This window comes from Herpailurus yagouaroundi, unplaced genomic scaffold (assembly GCF_014898765.1).
Source record: "Herpailurus yagouaroundi ecotype Mexico unplaced genomic scaffold, PumYag 428, whole genome shotgun sequence".
Taxonomy (NCBI): domain Eukaryota; kingdom Metazoa; phylum Chordata; class Mammalia; order Carnivora; family Felidae; genus Herpailurus; species Herpailurus yagouaroundi.
The window spans coordinates 6,190,877-6,208,524 of NW_024412645.1; the positions used below are offsets into that span (position 1 = coordinate 6,190,877).

A 17,648-nucleotide genomic window follows, 5' to 3' on the forward strand; every position below is an offset into this window, starting at 1 on the left:
AAAACACCCATCACAGTCTACTCTGGCGGACCTCTGCCTTCCTGTTCTTCCTTTGTCCTGAGTGATCAAAGGCACCTAGGGAAAAGCCAGCTTCCCCCACCTCCCTTGAAGTGGCGGCCACTCACACACACCTTCCAAACTTCTGGAGCATCAGACCCAAAGTGCAGAAGGAGAGGAGAGATCTTCCCTAGGAGGTGAAGAAACGGATGTGGACTCCACCCTGCCTGGAGGGCTTTGGGCGGGACCTCGGGCTAACTCACACCTACCACACTTCTCACGGTTCCGCCCTTCCCTCCCTCTCCGGGGAGCCTCTCAGGGAGAGGCTTTCTTGAAAAGAAGGAAAGGAGTCTCTCCTGGGGTCAGGTGGAGGAGAAAAAAAATGAGAGACCACAACAAACAGAATCCAGGTCCCGAGAGAGATGTGGACTCCTGTGTGCCTTTTCTAAGTGGGAGAAAGCCTCAGGAGCAGGTGGTTAAACAAAAGGGGGGGGGGGAGGAGATACACTTGCAGCCCCTCCTCTACGCCACTGGTTCTCAAGTGGGGACATGTGGCAAAATCTGCAAACCCTTCGGGTTGTCACAGCTGGGTTGGGGAGGGGGCGCTACTGGCATCTTGCAGGCAGAGGCCAGCGATGCCGCTTACCTTCCAACAATGCACAGGACGACCCCTCTCAGAAGACGGTTCACCCAGCACCCTGTCAACAGCGCCGAGGGAGGTGCAGAAACTCTGCTCCAAGCCTGCCTGCCGGCCATGTTCTGGGACATCTCCAGAGGCCCCTTTCAGAGTATAGAGGTAGCCCCACAGACCTCTCCTACACTAGTTCCCCAAGAAAAACTCCTTCTCCAAGTCTCCCCTGACGGAACAGTTTGGAGGGGTTGGGACAGAATAAGAGAGAGGCAACCATTCTGGAGACCACAAACGAAACTGTTCCCTCCATCCACTGACGTACCCCAACTCCCACAAGGGAGAAATCCCAGACTTGGACAATCTTTGGTCAAACAGGAAAACGTAAGGCTGAACTCAAGGGGCAAACCCTCGACCCCACCTGCCTGGTGGCCAAAGTTGGGGCAGTTTCTCTCTGCACAGAAGTCCATGCTCATGAACAGACACCAGGACCTCGCTCCCGGGGCAGCCGGGAGGAAAAGCGGGCTGGACAGGTGGGTGGCGGCACGGCTGACGGGGCCGGGGTGAGGTGGCCCTCACTTGTTCTCAATCAGAGTCTGCACCTTGTACACGAGGTCCCGGGCCAGCTTCAGGACGTGTTTGGTGTTGTGCCGCTCAGCCATTTCTGAAAAAGCAGAAGGCAAAAATCTCATGAGCCTCCTTCTGTGTCCATCCTTAGGTCACTTGCACCTTCTAGAAGGGAGGGGGGGGGTGTCCCTGGGGCATCCTCCTCCTCCTCATCTGGCATCATCTCCAGAGGAGCTCCAGAAGCAGACACTTTGGAGAAGGCCTGCATCTCTGGGCCTTAGTTTCCTCATCTGTAAAATGGGGATTGCAACAGCATCTACTTCACGAGGCTGCCGTGAGATCAAACGACATGATGTTGGCTCACAGTGCTTGAAAAGAGTTACATCTTCCCACTCGCCTTGCCTCGTGTAAACACGATGACTGGGAACCTTTTGAGAAAACCATGCTGGGCACATGGCAGGTGTTAAAAGATACAAAAGAAGGAAGCAACAGAAGAGGGGGGAGCAAAAAAAAATTTTTTTATTAAGTGCCACATAAATACCTAGGAATAAACCTAACCAAAGATGTCAAAGATCTGTATGCTGAAAACTATAGAAAGCTTATGAAGGAAACTGAAGAAGATACAAAGAAATGGAAAAACATTCCGTGCTCATGGGTTGGAAGAATAAATATTGTTAAAATGTCAATACTACCCAAAGCAATCTACACATTCAATGCAATCCCAATCAAAATTGCACCAGCATTCTTCTCGAAGCTAGAACAAGCAATCCTAAAATTTGTATGGAACCACGAAAGACCCCAAATAGCCAAAGTAATATTTGAAAAAAAATTTTTTTTAGTCTTTATTATTCATTTTTGAGAGAGAGAGAGAGTATGAGCAGGGGAGGGGCAGAGAGAGAGGGAGACACAGAATCCGAAGCAGGATCCAGGCTCCAAGCTGGTAGCACGGAGCCCAACGCGGGGCTCGAACCCATGAACCGTGAGATCATGACGTGAGCCGAAGTCGGACGCTTAACTGACTGAACCACCCAGACACCCCTAAAGTAATATTGAAGAAGAAGACCAAAGAGGGAGGCATCGCAATCCCAGACTTTAGCCTCTACTACAAAGCTGTAATCATCAAGACAGTATGGTATTGGCACGAAAACAGACACATAGACCAATGGAATAGAATAGAAACCCCAGAACTAGACCCACAAATGTATGGCCAACTCATCTTTGACAAAGCAGGAAAGAATATCCAATGGAAAAAAGACAGTCTCTTTAACAAATGGTGCTGGGAGAACTGGACAGCAACATGCAGAAGAATGAAACTAGAGAACTGTCTTACACCATTCACAAAAATAAACTCAACATGGATGAAGGACCTGACTGTGAGACAGAAAACCATCAAAACCCTAGAGGAGAAAGCAGGCAACAACCTCTTTGACCTCAGCCGCAGCAATTTCGCACTTGACACATCTCCAAAGGCAAGGGAATTAAAAGCAAAAATGAACTACTGGGACCTCATCAAGATAAAAAGCTTCTGCACTGTAAAGGAAACAATCAACAAAACTAAAAGGCAACCGATGGAATGGGAAAAGATATTTGCAAGTCACATATCAGATAAAGGGCTAGTATCCAAAATCTATAAAGAATTCACCAAACTCCACACCTGAAAAACAAATAATCCCATGAAGAAAATGGGCAGAAGACATGAATAGACACTTTTCTAAAGAAGACATCCAGATGGCTAACAGGCACATGAAAAGATGCTCAATGTCGCTCCTCATCAGGGAAATACAAATCAAACCACACTGAGATACCACTTCACGCCAATCAGAGTGGCTAAAATAAACAAATCAGGAGACTACAGATGCTGGAGAGGATGTGGGGAAATGGGAATCCTCTTGCACTGTTGGTGGGAATGCAAACTGGTACAGCCGCTCTGGAAAACAGTGTGGAGGTTCCTCAAAAAATTAAAAATAGAATTACCCTATGACCCAGCAATAGCACTGCTAGGAATTTACCCAAGGGATACAGGAGTGCTGATGCATAGGGGCACTTGCACCCCAATGTTTATAGCAGCACTCTCAACAATATCCAAATTATGGGAAGAGCCTAAATGTCCATCAACTGACGAATGGATTTATATATACAATGGAATACTACTTGGCAATGAGAAAGAATGAAATCTGGCCATTTGCAGCAACATGGATGGAACTGGAGAGGGTTATTCTGAGTGAAATAAGTCATAGAGAGAAAGACAGATACCATATGTTTTCACTTATATGCGGATCCTGAGAAACTTAACAGAAGACCAGGGGGAAGGAGAGGGGGAAAAAAAGTTACAGAGAGAGAGGGAGGCAAACCATAAGAAACTTAAATACTGAGAACAAACTGAGGGTTGATGGGGGGTGTGGGAGAGGGGAAAGTGGGTGAGGGGCATTGAGGAGGGCACCTGTTGTGATGAGCACTGGGTGTTTTATGGAAACCAGTTTGACAATAAATTACATATATACACACACACATATATATAAAAGTGGAAATGCCTAGTGACTTTGACAATACTATACTTATACTATATTAAATATTATATACTGTATACTAAATGCTAAATAAAAATGTAGCCAATACTAAATAAATAAATAAATAAATAAATAAATAAATAAATAGCGAGCCACATAAAATGATCGGATCTTGAAAGCGGAATAATCCTAAACCTAGACGTTTATCATAAAGAAATCATTTATTGGATTGGGGCGCCTGGGTGGCTCAGTCAGTTGAGCGTCCAACTCTTGGTTTTGCAGATCATGATCTCACAGTTCATGAGTTCAAGCCCTGTATCAGGCTCTGTGCTCACAGTGCGGACCCTGCTTGGGCTTCTCTCTCTCTTCCTCTCTCTACCCCTCCCTGCGTGCACACATACACACACACACACTCTCTCTCTCTTTCTCTCTCAAAATAAGCAAATAAAACTTAAAAAAAAAAATCATTTACTGGATGAAAAAAAAAAAGGGCCTTAAGACCATGGTTCCCAAACTGGCTACCAAGGTACCCCAGGGTGCCACTTCTGTACGTTGTGAGGGAAACATAATGATATTCCGTATCTGTTCAACACCACATAAACTGGTAGCATCTGGGAGGTCACACGTTGCCCTACATGCCTATCAATGACTTCATATCTTTGTAACGCTAGGTTTTCTGTAAGCAGTTAAGCAAGTTTGAGAAAAAGCAAAAACCATGAGAAAATCACTGTGAAACAGGAAATACATGAAGGTGAGGGTGTCTAATCTGGTTCCAGTGTTTGAGAAGCTGTGCAATGCCGAACAGGTGCACATATCCCATTAATTGTTGTGCTTATTTAAGAATGACATAAAGAGGCGCCTGGGTGGCTCAGTCGGTTGAGCATCTGACTCTTGGTTTCTTTCGGCTCAGGTCATGAAATCAGTTTCGTGAGTCTGAGACCTGTGTCTGGCTCTGTGCTGACCGCACGGAGCCTGCTTTGGAATCTCCCTCTCTCCCTGCCCCTCTCACACTCGTGGTGTCTCTGTCTCCCTCAAAAATAAGTAAATAAACTTACAAAAAAAGAGAATGACATAAAGATATTATTTTCTTTGGACCAACAGGTATCATTTTTGCAAACAGCTGCTAAGTTGTTTGGGATATAAATAGTTATCAAGTGGTTTGGATCTAACTACTTGCTAAATGGAACTTTTGGCCTGGGGTGCTGTGAAAATTTTATAGGGGCATAAAGGGCACTTTGTTTTCTCAATCACACCCTCAAACTGAAAACAATCTAGCTACCCAACAATAGGGACGGTTCCTTATGTTGCAGACAGTGGCTATAGGGACACTCGACAGCCTTAAAAAATGATTAAATGGAAGACACTTGTTAAAGTATTAAATGAGGGGCCCCTGGGTGGCTCAGTCGGTTAAGTGTCCGACTTCTGCTCAGGTCATGATCTCGTGGTTCGTGAATTCGAGCCCCGCGTCGGGCTCTGTGCTGACAGCTTGGAGCCTGGGACCTGCTTCTGATTCTGTCTCCCTCTCTCTCCGGCCCTTCCCCTCTTGAGCTCGCTCTCTCTCTCTCTCTCTCTCTCAAAAATAAGTAAACATTAAAAAAATTTAAAAACTTAAAGTATTAAGTGGAAAAAATGGGATACAATTGGATTCTGTGATGGTAACAAATACATGACTGGAAAAGATGAGAGGGAAAAAAAGGTTTTCTATTGAACCCACTAAATGCCATGTGGTTTCTTGGGTTGGAAAATGTTGGAGCAGAAAAAGGGCATCAGGCGAAATCAAAGTCTGTAGTTTCATTAATAGTAATGTACCGATGTTAATTTCTTAGTCGTGAGAAAAGTTCTAGGACCAGGCAATGCAGAGACCCGAGGGGTGGCTGAGTGAAGGAGGGCAGGAATTCTTTGTACTATATCTGCAACTTCTCTGTAAATCTACAGTTATTCCAAAATAAAAAGCTTATTAAAGAAAAATCATGTTTCTGGGGTAAGGTCAAAGGTGGCTTTTTTTTTCTTCCTTCTTTTGCTTTAGGTTTTAAAAAATTAAAATTTTTTTTTAATCTTTAAGAAGCCTCCACGTCCAATGTGGGGCTGGGACTCATGACCCTGAGATCAAGAGTCTCATGCTCTACCGACTGAGCCAGCCAGGCGCCCTCCCTCTTTAAAAAAATTTTTTTTTTGTCTTAAAACATTAAAAAAATATTTTTTAATGTTTGGTTTTGAGAGAGAGAGAGAGAGAGAGAGAGAGAGAGAGAGAGACCAAGCGGGGAAAGGGCAGAGAGAGAGGGAGACTCAGAATCTGAAGCAGGCTCCAAGCTGTCAGCACAGAGCCTGATGTGGGGCTCGAACTCACAGACCCCAAGATCATGACCTGAGCTGAAGTCAAATACTTAACTGACTAAGCCACCCAGACACCCCTTATTCTTAAAAAAATTTTAAATAGTGATAACAGTAGCAATAGCTACCAGCTATAGGGCCCCTCATATGAGCTGGGTATCAATGTGATAGGCTTTATCCATGTTGTCTCATTTAATTGTCCGAACATCTCTGTGAGGGAGGTGTTAGTAGCATTCTACCTCAAGGAATCTGAAGCCCAGAGACATAAAGTCAGTGGCCCGAAGTCACACAGCACCCAAGTGGCTGGGATCAGAATCCATTATCTGTCTGATTTCCATGACTGTGCCCTTCCCATGCCACTTCAAATGCCTTCCCATGCCTGCTTTTGTACATATCAACCCTCCGAAGCAGACGCTCTTATTCCATTTTACAGATGAAGAAGCAGATGGGAAACGGCTTATCTGTGGGCATAGCTGGCTGGTGGGAGAGCCAGGGTTTGCCCCCGAGCCTTATTTCAACATTCATGCTCCTTCTGCTAGATTCTTGAGAAAAATGCATTCTCAGTGTTACAAGATGTCAACCCCTCCATTTGGAAATAGACATAAGAAGTGGGCGGAACCCCCCTATATCCCCTCCGAGGCCCCACGAAGGGGCCTGTCAGAAGCCCGCACCCCTCAGATGACACCGTAGTCATGTGGGTACCGTTAAAGAATTTGATGATGTCTGTGAAATCCATATTGTTCTCCAAGATGATGTCACGGTAGACCTCCACCAGAGCCAGCGCGATGAACAGGACGTAGTGGGCGGACGAGACGTGCTTGGCTGCCCAGATGGTCTCCCAGACAGAGAAGACGTCATCGTAGACAAGTTCTGCGTGAGACACCAGTACGCACATGCGTGGGGAGAGGGTCAGCCACAGAGCTCACGGTGCTGCCCTCCCTCTGGGAAAATCCCAGGCCAGCTGTGTCCTTCCTTCACTTCTGTCCTAGCACCGCAGAGAGCAGGCAGAACTCAGGTCAGGAGGTAGGAGACCCAGACTCTGTCATTTGACCGTCGGAAGCCTCTGTTTTCCCCATCTGTAGAGGAGGTTATGCAGACTAGGGGGGATGTAAGTTTCCAGCTTCTGGAAGGGGAGGAACCCGGCATAATCAGGTCTGATTTACACCGACCTGTCCCTGCCCTTTGACTAGCATCCCCTTTTTCTCCCTGCACCTTGTATCTCCTTAGCACCCAGGGGGGTATTCTCTTACTCCTGTACAAATGCGGAGCTGGCTGTTGCCTCTGGGGCTAGTCAAGAAACTGGAGAGAGCAATGGTTGAGAGCAAGGCTTCCTATGTCCACTAAATTCAGTCTGAATCCAGCCCCACCACTTGCTGGCAAGGTGACCTTGGGCTAGCCCAAGCCTCTACCAAGAGCCTCTCTCTCTCCTCCTCTGTACGTGGGGTGAGGCTTGCAAAGATAATACATACAAATGGCTCAGCACACACTGCCCGGCGCGTTAAAAACGCCTTCCCGCAGGGTAGATACTCTTATGAGCATCACTCCGACTCTGCACAATAGCAGTGTGCTGTGCTCCACGTCATTTCCAAGTCACATGTGCACCATGCTGCGTGAGCTTCGGGGACCTTGTCTCTGAAAGGCGGCAGAATAGAATGGAAGGGAACTAACTGGGCTTGGGGGCTAGACAGAGGCGGCCTAAGATCCTGGCTCTGCCGGTCCTACCTCTGAATTCGATTTTCAGCCTTGGCTTCCCCATCTGTAAAATGGGGACTGTAATGTGGCGGGGTCCCCTCCCTAAGGAAGGACAAAAAACCTCAAGGTAACCTGGCTAATGTGCGTACATGACAACATCCCTCACGACCTTGTGACAGGAGACCCCTTAATCTGACCGCATGTTTGTGTGTTCCCACGTATGGGAGACACAGAGGTGAAACATATATAAAAAAAAAACTACGCCACGTGGCGTTCGAGGCTCGGTTCTTCGGGTACGGACCCAACTGAGCGGTGCCGGCGGGAATAAAGCTGCTTCCTGGAAAGAAAAGCCTGGGTGTCACGACTCTCTGTGCGAGAATCCTGCTCCAGTAACAACGCCTACTGCGCGGTGTCACTGAGAAATAAGGCAGGCGAGCCAACAGTCACAGCGCGATAACTGGGTGTTACTCTCTTCCTCTGGCTCTGCTGCAACACCCCCGCCCTCGCCTCCTCGGTACCTGTTCCCTGAGGGTCTGCGGCCAAGACTCTGGGAACAAGACCCCAGTTTGAAGTCCATACCTCGCTTGAAATCCAGCAGGAACCAGCGGTAGCAGAAGTAGAAGTGAGTGTAGTCCCCGTTCTGATGCATCAACTCAAAGAGCTCGGAGTCCAGAATCTGCCAGCGGGAGAAAAGGTTGGCATCAGCCTCCCGGCAAGAGGCTGGACCAGAGGGGACAGAATGAGGGCACATCCTCATACCGGACCCCACTACAGCCCCTACAACCAGGTGGAGCTAAAAAACGGGCAGAAGATTTGAAGTGAAAATCAACCCAGCCCAAGTCAACCCCAGTGACTTCTCTAAAGACCTGCAAGTAAAGATCCACAAAGCACATGACAGATGCTCAGTGGGATGAGTCAGGAAAATGCGAATCTAAACCGTAATGAGACACCACTGCACACGCGCTAGGATGGCAAGAACCAAAACGATGGACAACCAAGTGTCAGTGAGGAAGGAGAGAAGCTGGGACTCCGGCACGTGGCCGGTGGGAACGTAACACGGTGCAGCTGTCACCTCACTCCTGAGTGCATCACCAAGAGAAATGAAAACATCTGTCCACATAAAAACCTGTAAGCGAATCTTCCCAGCAGCACAATCCACGAGAGCCAAAGAGTGGAAACCACCCAAATGTCCATGAGTGAACGATGGGATGAACAAAATGGAATGAACTGGCTTGTGCTGCATTACACGAAGTGTGGCTCTGAAGTTGATTTGGGGTCCATCAGGCTGAGCTGGAATAAGTTATACTGTTGAACAGGACTGGGTCAAACCTGGATCAGCGACCTCATGTTGGCAAAGTGCGTGTCCATGGCGCCCCCGTGGGGAAAGTTCTGGTTCATCCTCTTCATAAGCTCCGTGAAGCAGCTGAAGGCCAGGGCCTCTGGGGAAAGAGCACAGCAGAAACGGCCAATGCTGCCACTGCCCAAGGAACCCCAAGCTCCCAAGGTGATCCCAAGGTCGAAGGCTCCAAGCTGGTTCTTGAAACCCACAGCCGAAGGACAAACACAGAGACGATGGAGTGTTAGCGTAACTGCACTTCAGGGGATGTTCTGCAATCTAAATACATACTTCCCTCCTTGGAGGGGTTGAAATAGCCTTTCTTTTAGGAAATAATGGTGATACTAGATGCTCTTTTTCTAAAAGATCCCTAGTTGCCAATTGGTACCATCTGCGATCTCTTTCCTTCAACTCTGTATGTCAGCATCCTATTCCTTCTTCTAGAACTTTATGAAGGGAATAATCAAGTATGTATTTCTTATCTGTAGCGTCTTCCACTCAGTATATATACTTAAAACAATTTTTTTTAATGTTTATTTATTTTTAACAGAGAGCGCGAGAGAGAGAGAGAGAGAGCATGAGCAGAGGAGGGGCAGAGAGAGAGGGAGACACAGAATCCGAAGCAGGCTGCAGGCTCCGAGCTGTCAGCACAGAGCCCGACACGGGGCTCAAACTCACAGACCGCGAGATCACGACCTGAGCCGAAGTCGGACGCTCAACTGACTGAGCCACCCAGGCGCCCCAGTATATATACTTTTAGATGCTTTAGTGTATTAGTTCATGCATGTGTATTGCTGACTGGTATTCCATTGTATGACTAGAGCACAATTTATCTATTCTTTTCTTGTTGGACATTTACATTATTTAGTTTGGGGGTTTTATGGATTTTAAGCTCAATAAACATTTAATGTATAAAAAAATAAAAGAAAATAATTAAAGATCCCTAATTTGCTCTAATAAAAAGTTGATGATGTTTTCTTGGTCCCCAAACTTTTTTTTTTTTTTTTCCAAAATTCTACCAGTTCATGAAATTCTCAAGTCTGGGAATCACTGGATTAAAACAGCAATTGTCAATACTGGAAAGGCGCTGACAGGCATTATGCAGAGAAAGAGTCCAATAACTCTGGGAAATGCTAGAGAGTGACTACATATATTGAAAAGTAAAGGCTCTGAGAAGTCCTGCAATAAAGAAACCTGTTTCATATTGTTTATGAGCCAGCGTTTAGAAAACTTTATTTGACAATGATACCTTTTTTTTTTTCCTCTTAATACCTGGTAACTCTGGAGAAAGTTACACTAGACTGGAAGGTTTCCCAAGGCACAGTAAGACCTCATTCATTTTTAAAAACACTATTTTTCACGGGTGCCTGGGTGGCTCAATTGGTTAGGCGTCTGAATTCGGCTCAGATCATGATCTCATGGTTCATGGGTTTGAGCCCTGTGTCGGGCTCTATGCTGACAGCTCAGAGCCTGGAGCCTGCTTTGGATTCTGTGTCTCCCTCTCTCTCTTCCCCTCCCCTGCTCGTGCTCTCTCTCTTAAAAATAAATAAACATTAAAAAAATTTTTTAAATAAAAAGACTTGATTTTTTTAGAACAGTTTTAGACTTCTAGAAAAGTTGAGAAAGGAGTAGGGACAGTTTTTGTATACTACATTTGTTACAATTAACAACCCGCTGATGATACATTATTAACTAAACTCCAGAATTTTGTTTATTTTCTGTTCCAAGAACCCAACCAGGATAACACATTACACACAGGTGTTCTCTCTCCTGGGGCTCCTTTTGGGTATAGAAGTTTCTCAGGCTTTCCTTGTTTGTGATGACCTTGGCAGTTGTGAGAGTGGTTGTCACATATTCTAAGGGATGCTTCTCTACTGGAATTTGTTGGATGTTGTTCTCACGATGATACTGGCTTTTGGGGTTATTGAGCGAAAGACCACGCGGGTAACGTGCCATTTTAAACACATCATGTCAAGGGCACCTGCCATTCACATGATTTATGACTGTTAATGCTGATTTCAGTCACCTGGCTGACGCAGTGTTAGGTTTCTCCACCACAGTTTCCCTCCTGCCTGCACCCCCTTCTAGGCGGAACTTTTTGGAAGGAAGTCACTGTGCACAACCCACGTCTAAGGACTAGGGAGTTATGCTGCCCATTTATTTAACAGTCTTATTGAGATGTACATCGCATAACATCCACCATTTCAAATGTACAGCTCAGGTTTTTAGCATGTTCACAGAATTGTGCAACTATCATCTCTAAGGTGGGAACGCTTCCATCACCCCCAAAAGACACCTGCACACATCAGCAGTCATGGCCCATACCCCTCCGCCCCCCACCCCCACCCGCTCCCTGCCCCTGTCAACCATTAGTCTATTTTGCCTCTACAGATCTGCCTCTTCTGGACATTTCCAATAAATGGAATCATATGCTATGTGGCCTTTTGTGTCTGGCTTTTTTCACTTAGCAGAGCCTCTTTCAGGTTTCGCACTATAGCAAGTGTCAAATCGTTCTTTTTTTTCTTTTTGCCAAATCGTTCTTTTTTTTTTTTTTTTATCATTGCAGGGCTATACCACATTTTGGTTATGCATGCATCCACTGATGAACACTTGGGTTGTTTCCACTTTGGGGCGATTGTGAATAACGCTGCTGTGCACACGCTCACACAGAGTGTTTGTGCAAACACTGCGTTTTCATTTCTCTTGGGGATATACTTAGGAACCAAACTGCTGGTTCAAAATCTCAGAGACAATGTCTTCATATTGTCACTAACACTTGATATTTTCCATTGTTTTCATTCTAGCCATTTAGTGGGCGTGAAGTGGAATCTCATTGTGGTTCTAATCTGCATTTCCCTACAGAGTAAAGATGTTGAGCATCTTTTTTTTTTTTTTTAATTTTTTTCTTTTTCAACGTTTATTTATTTTGGGGACAGAGAGAGACAGAGCATGAACGGGGGAGGGGCAGAGAGAGAGGGAGACACAGAATCGGAAACAGGCTCCAGGCTCTGAGCCATCAGCCCAGAGCCTGATGCGGGGCTCGAACTCACGGACTGCGAGATCGTGACCTGGCTGAAGTCGGACGCTTAACCGACTGCGCCACCCAGGCGCCCCGAGCATCTTTTAATATGCTTACTGGCTACATGTATGTCTTTCATTCTGTTGAGAAATATCTAGTCAAACCTTTTGCTCATTTTTAATTGGGTTATTTATCTTTTCATTATTGAATTGTAAAAGCGCTTTACATATTTTTATTGATTGATTGATTGATTGATTGATATAACATGAGTGGGGGAGGGGCAAAGGGAGAGGGAGGCTCCACACCCAGCCCGGAGCCCGACGTAGGGCTCCATTTCACGACCATGAGAGCATGACTTGAGCCAAAATCGAGACTCAGGCTTAACCGACTGAGCCACCCGGGTGCCCCCCTTTACACATTTTGGATATAAGTCCCCTGTATGATGTATGTGATTTGCAAGTATTTTCTTCCATTCTTTGGCTCTCTTCATTTTCCTGACGGTACCCTTTGAAGCACAACAGTTTTAAATTCTGTTCAAGTCCCATTCAATTTTAATTTTGTCGCTTTATTCTTTTGGTGTCATATCTAAAGAAACCATTGCTTAATACCCAAGGACACAAACCCAAGGTCACAAAGATGTATGCCTGTGTTTTCTTATAATTTTGTAGTTTTCATTCTTATATTTAGGTCTATGATCTATTTTTTAATGTTTATTTATTTTTATGAGAGAGAGGGACGGAGTGTGAGTTGGGGAAGGGCAGAGAGAGAGGGAGACACAGAATCCGAAGCAGGCTCCAGGCTCCGAGCTGTCAGCACAGAGCCCGACGAGGGGCTTGAACTCACGAGCCACGAGATCATGACCTAAGCCAAAGTCGGTGCTCAACCGACTGAGCCACCCAGGCACTCCAGAAATGCTTATTTCTGGACTGCCAGTTCTATTCTACTGATCTGCATGTCTATCCCTGTGGGACTACCACACTCTCTTTATTACTGTAACTTTGTAATAGGTTTTGAAATTGGGAACTGTGTGTCCCCTAATATCTTCTCCTTTTTCAAAACTGGTTTTGCTACTCCTGGTCCCTTGCATTTTCAAATGAGTTTTAGGGTCAGCTTGCCCATTTGTGCAAAAACTGCAACTGGGATGCTGATAGGGATCACACCGAATCCAGATCAATTTGGAAAGTACTCTGCCACCTTAACAGTACTAAGTCTCCCAACTCACCAACATGAGGTGTCTTTCCATTTATTTAGATCTTCAATTTTTTTTTTTAAACAATGTTCTACAGTTTTGGCATACAGGCATACCTCATTTTATTGCACTTTCCAGATACTGCATTTTTTACAAATTGACAGTTTGTGGCAACCCTGCATTGAGAAAGTCCATCGGCGTCATTTTGCAAACAGTATTTGCTCACTTTGGGTCTCTGTTTCACATTTTGATAATTCTTGCAACGTTTCAAGCTTTTTCATTATTGTATTTGTTATGATGATCTGTAGCCAGTGATTATGACTTGCCGAAAGCTCAGATGATGGCTACCATTTTTTAGCAATAAAGGATTTTTAAATTAAGGCATGAACATTATTTGTCTAGGCATAATGCTAACGGACTACAGGGTAGTGTACTCGTGACTTGTACATGCACTCAGAAACCAAAAACTTCATTTGACTCGCTTTATCGCAATATTCGCTGTATTACAGCAGTCTGGAATTGAACCTGCAAAGCTTCCACTTCTTCTGTTCAATTTATTCGTAAGGGTCTTCCTTTAGATAGTATTACAAATGTAGATGCCTTCCTAATTTTGTTTTTGCATTGTTCAATGCAAATGCATGGACGTACAAGTGACTTTTGTATACATATCTTGTATCTTGCAACCTTGCTGAACTTGTTTATTAGCTCTAAGATTATTTTTTATACCTTAGGATTATCGGTATATAAAAATCAGATCTTCTGCAAGTAGAGATAGTTTTACTTCCTTTCCAGTATGGCTACCTTTTATTTCTTTTGCTTCCCTAATTGTCCTGTCTAGAACCTTTTGTGGCAAAAGTGGACATCTGTGTCTTATCCGTGATCTTGGGGGAAAGCATCCAGTTTCTCACCATTGAGTATGAACAAGCTGTAGGATTTCCTTGGGTGCCTTTTATCGTGCTCAGGAAATTTCCTTCAATTCCTAGTGTGTGGAGAGTTTTTAACATGAAAGGGTGTCGAACTTGGTCAAATGCCATTTCTTTGTCAACTAAGATGATTGTGTCATTTTCGTCCTTTATTCTATTAATCTGGCGAATTATACTGATTGATTTTCATTCATTGAACCAGTCTTGTTTTCCTGGGATAAATCCCATTTGGTTACGGTATATAGTCTCTTCTAGGGCTTGCTAGATTCAGTTTGCTAGTGTTTTGTTGAGGGTTTCTGTCTTTATATTCATCAAGGACATCACCCAGTAGTTTTCTTTTCTTGTGATATCTTTGTCTGATATTAGTATCAAGGTACCAGTGGGTCTTCATGTAAGGACTGGCCTTATAGAATGAGTTGGGAAGTATTCCCTCCTATTGTTTTTTTGGAAGAGCTTGTGGAGAACTGGTATTAATTCTTCTTTAGGTGTTTGGTAGAATTCACCAGTGAAGACATCTGGGCGTGGGTTTTTCTTTGCTCCCCTTCATGTCTGTGCAATCAGTGGCTAGCAAAGGCCTGGCTGGGTGTCGGGCACCTGGTGATAAGTGTGGACTAACATGGAACAACAAGCCTTTCTATTTCCCTAGGACCTTGATGCACTCACCAGAGTCACAAAGGAAGGTTAAACCCCTCCTCTGCAGTGGGAAGGGAAGCGCACCCCTGGCCTTGGGGTGGCGGGGGGGGGGGACATGCTCACCGTCATCCAGGATGACCAGCAGTGGAGCCAGGAGGTCACACATGCCCTGGACATAGCCGATCTCAATGTGCTGCCAGATGTAGCTACAAGAGAGAGACGATGGGCCTGAGGATGGCACTTACGACCTCTGTCTCTCCAACCCCCCCCCCCCGTCCTCTTCCTCCTTCCTGCCACAGCCCCCCATTCCTACCTGGACCGCTCACTCCCTCGGCTCCTGCCTCCACCCCTTCCCCAGTCCCACTCTCTTCAAACATCCTATTCTCAGCCACCAGGATGGCCTTCCTAAAGCCCAGCTCCAAGAGGCCACCACATCCTCACAGGCTGCCCACTGCGAGACAATGTGCAAACGCCTTCCCTGGGCGTGTAAGGCACTCACTGTCTTCGCCGCATCTTCACAGCCCCACCATCGTCTCCCAGTACTTCTTCCTTTTGGGCACACACTCACACCCCGGTGCCTGGCCCTAGCACTTCTGTGCCTGGAGTTCCCATCTGCCCTCGAATAACAGTAACTACCGTTTACTGGGCATGTACTGTATGCTCAGCCACTAAACATATACTGCGCCACGAAATTCTCAAAATAATCACACGCAGAAGGTCCTGGCATATCCCATTTCACAGATGAGGAGACTGAGGTACAGAGAGCTAAGCGACATGCATAGTGTCATACACCCAAGAATACATGGCAAGGGCAGGATCTGAGCCCAGGTGGCCTTACCACAGGGTACGTGTATGCCGGGTGGTTTGTTCAGTCTCTCCTAACTTTGCCAAGGGCCATCTTGCATGTCCCCGCCTGTGTGGGCTTCCACACTTTTTCCCAAGGCCATAACCCAGCCAAAGCCGGTCTATCCTTCCTTCTCCCCCAGCACCTTCTCATTTTAATGTAACATATATTAGAGTTAATTATATTTGTGTCTTGTACTCGCTTCGGCAGCACATACACTGAAACTATATTTGTGTCTCCTCAACTCAATCTGGAGAGGCAGTGATTGATTGCTTGGAGTTACGAGGTAGTACTTGTTAATAAAAATGAGTTAGAGCAGGGGTTGGCAAACCTTTCCTGGGAGGTCCAGATGATAATTAGCTTCGTCTTTGCAGGCCTAGGTTCTGTCTCAACTACTCAACTCTGCAGAAGCAATCATAGATACTATGCAAACAAACAGGCATGGCTGAGTTCTAAGAAAACTGTATTTGCAAAAACAGGTGTTGGGGCTGGATTTGGCCTGTGGGCTGTGCTAGCAGGTCTTTTTTTTTAATGTTTATTTATTTTTGACAGAGAGAGAGAGAGAGAGAGAAGAGTGAGCGAGAGCCAGAGGGCCAGAGGGCCAGAGGGGAGGGGCAGAGAGAGAGGGGAACAGAGGATCTGAAGCAGGCTCTGTGCTGACAGCACAGAGCCCGACATGGGGCTCAAACCCACAAAATGTAAGATCATGACCTGAGCCAAAGTTGGACACTTAACCGACTGAGCCCCCCAGGTGCCCCCGTACTAGTAGTTTCTGAACCCCTGAGTTAGAGTAGTATGGAAAGACATCCAGGATGCATTTTTTTTTTTCATTTTACTTGAAAGAGAGAGAGAGAGAGAGAGAGAGAGAGAGAGAGGGAATCTTAAGCAGGCTCCATGCTTAGTGCAGAGCTTGATGTGGGGCTCGATCCCACAACCCTGGGATCATGACCTGAGCCGAAAGCACAGTCGGATGCTCAACCGACCGAGCCCCCCAGGATGCATTAAGTGTAAGAAGCAAGTGGTAGAAAAATATAATATTAATCCTACATAGGTAAAATTAAGAAGACATTAAAACACGTATGCACTCATGTTATATAATATACTACCTATGATGTTATTTTCCATCTATATGCAGCTTGGGAAGACATTCCCTAAATCCTTAGCAGTAGTTTCTTTTAGGCGAGGGGCACTGATAACTGGACAGGGAAAGCAGTCTCTCTTTATACCTTAGGAACTTCTGGTTTCCTTGGTTGATCTAGGTATTTAATATGCCTGAGTTACTTTCATATTTTAAGAAATAACATATTTAGTATGTAATGAGAATAAGAAGCTCCAGATCTTGGCTGAAAGAAAAAGAAAAAACAGCACAGATGTTTTTAGAGCCCGAGAGATGTGGGCAAGAGTTCCCGTCCAGCCACTGCCCAGCTGGGGGACTCCGAGCAGTATGGTACCCCTCGGCCTCCGTTTCCTCACCTGTTAAATGGGATAATATTTGCCCCATAGGCTTGTTGTGAGGACTAAGTGAAATGACGTTAGTAAAGGGCTTGGGGTGGTGCCTGCTCTACAGTAAGTGCTTAACGAATGCTCTCTATTATTATCATTACTGGGACGGTCACCTTATCGCCAGGTGGGCAAGGTGCCAACGGCAGAGGCTGCGGTCTGGCTGGGCTCTCTGTAGCCCCCGCCTCTGCCACCCCCTCCCGCTCCCCTGCAGCCCACCCCCCACCTCACCGCCCCTCCCTGCCCCCCAGCCACCTGCACATGACGTTCCGCAGCTTTTCCAGGTTGGCGGGCGTGAAGTACCAGTAGTTGCGGTCACAGCGCTGCACGTCCTTCTCGATGCGGTGCAGGTTGACGGTGTACAGGTCCAGGAGCTCCGGCTGCAGGCCCCCAGGAGGGGACGGAGAGAACAATTACACGCCAGCTCCTCACAGAGAGGTCGCGTTCCAGACAGTCTCCCTCCTCCTACCCCCCTCCTGCTG

The 17,648-nt window shown here is 46.0% G+C and overlaps 1 protein-coding gene across 12 annotated transcripts in view; it reads right to left on the bottom strand.

The window, feature by feature from the left end:
* Window positions 1–1,200: 1,200 nt before the first annotated feature.
* Window positions 1,201–17,648, bottom strand: part of SGSM1 (small G protein signaling modulator 1) — a 63,089-nt gene continuing 46,641 nt past the window's right edge. For 9 of the 12 annotated variants that reach the window (XM_040463942.1, XM_040463943.1, XM_040463945.1 and 6 more), the window contains 6 exons: window positions 17,422–17,546; window positions 14,946–15,028; window positions 9,052–9,161; window positions 8,302–8,398; window positions 6,733–6,900; window positions 1,201–1,289 (listed from right to left, as the gene is read on the bottom strand). In XM_040463942.1, coding sequence (XP_040319876.1) covers window positions 1,201–1,289; window positions 6,733–6,900; window positions 8,302–8,398; window positions 9,052–9,161; window positions 14,946–15,028; window positions 17,422–17,546 — 672 coding nt within the window. Of the gene's footprint in view, window positions 1,290–6,732; window positions 6,901–8,301; window positions 8,399–9,051; window positions 9,162–14,945; window positions 15,029–15,997; window positions 16,069–16,592; window positions 17,010–17,421; window positions 17,547–17,648 lie in introns of those variants that run through there. The other 3 variants (XR_005787029.1, XM_040463949.1, XM_040463948.1) reach the window with 3 other exon arrangements.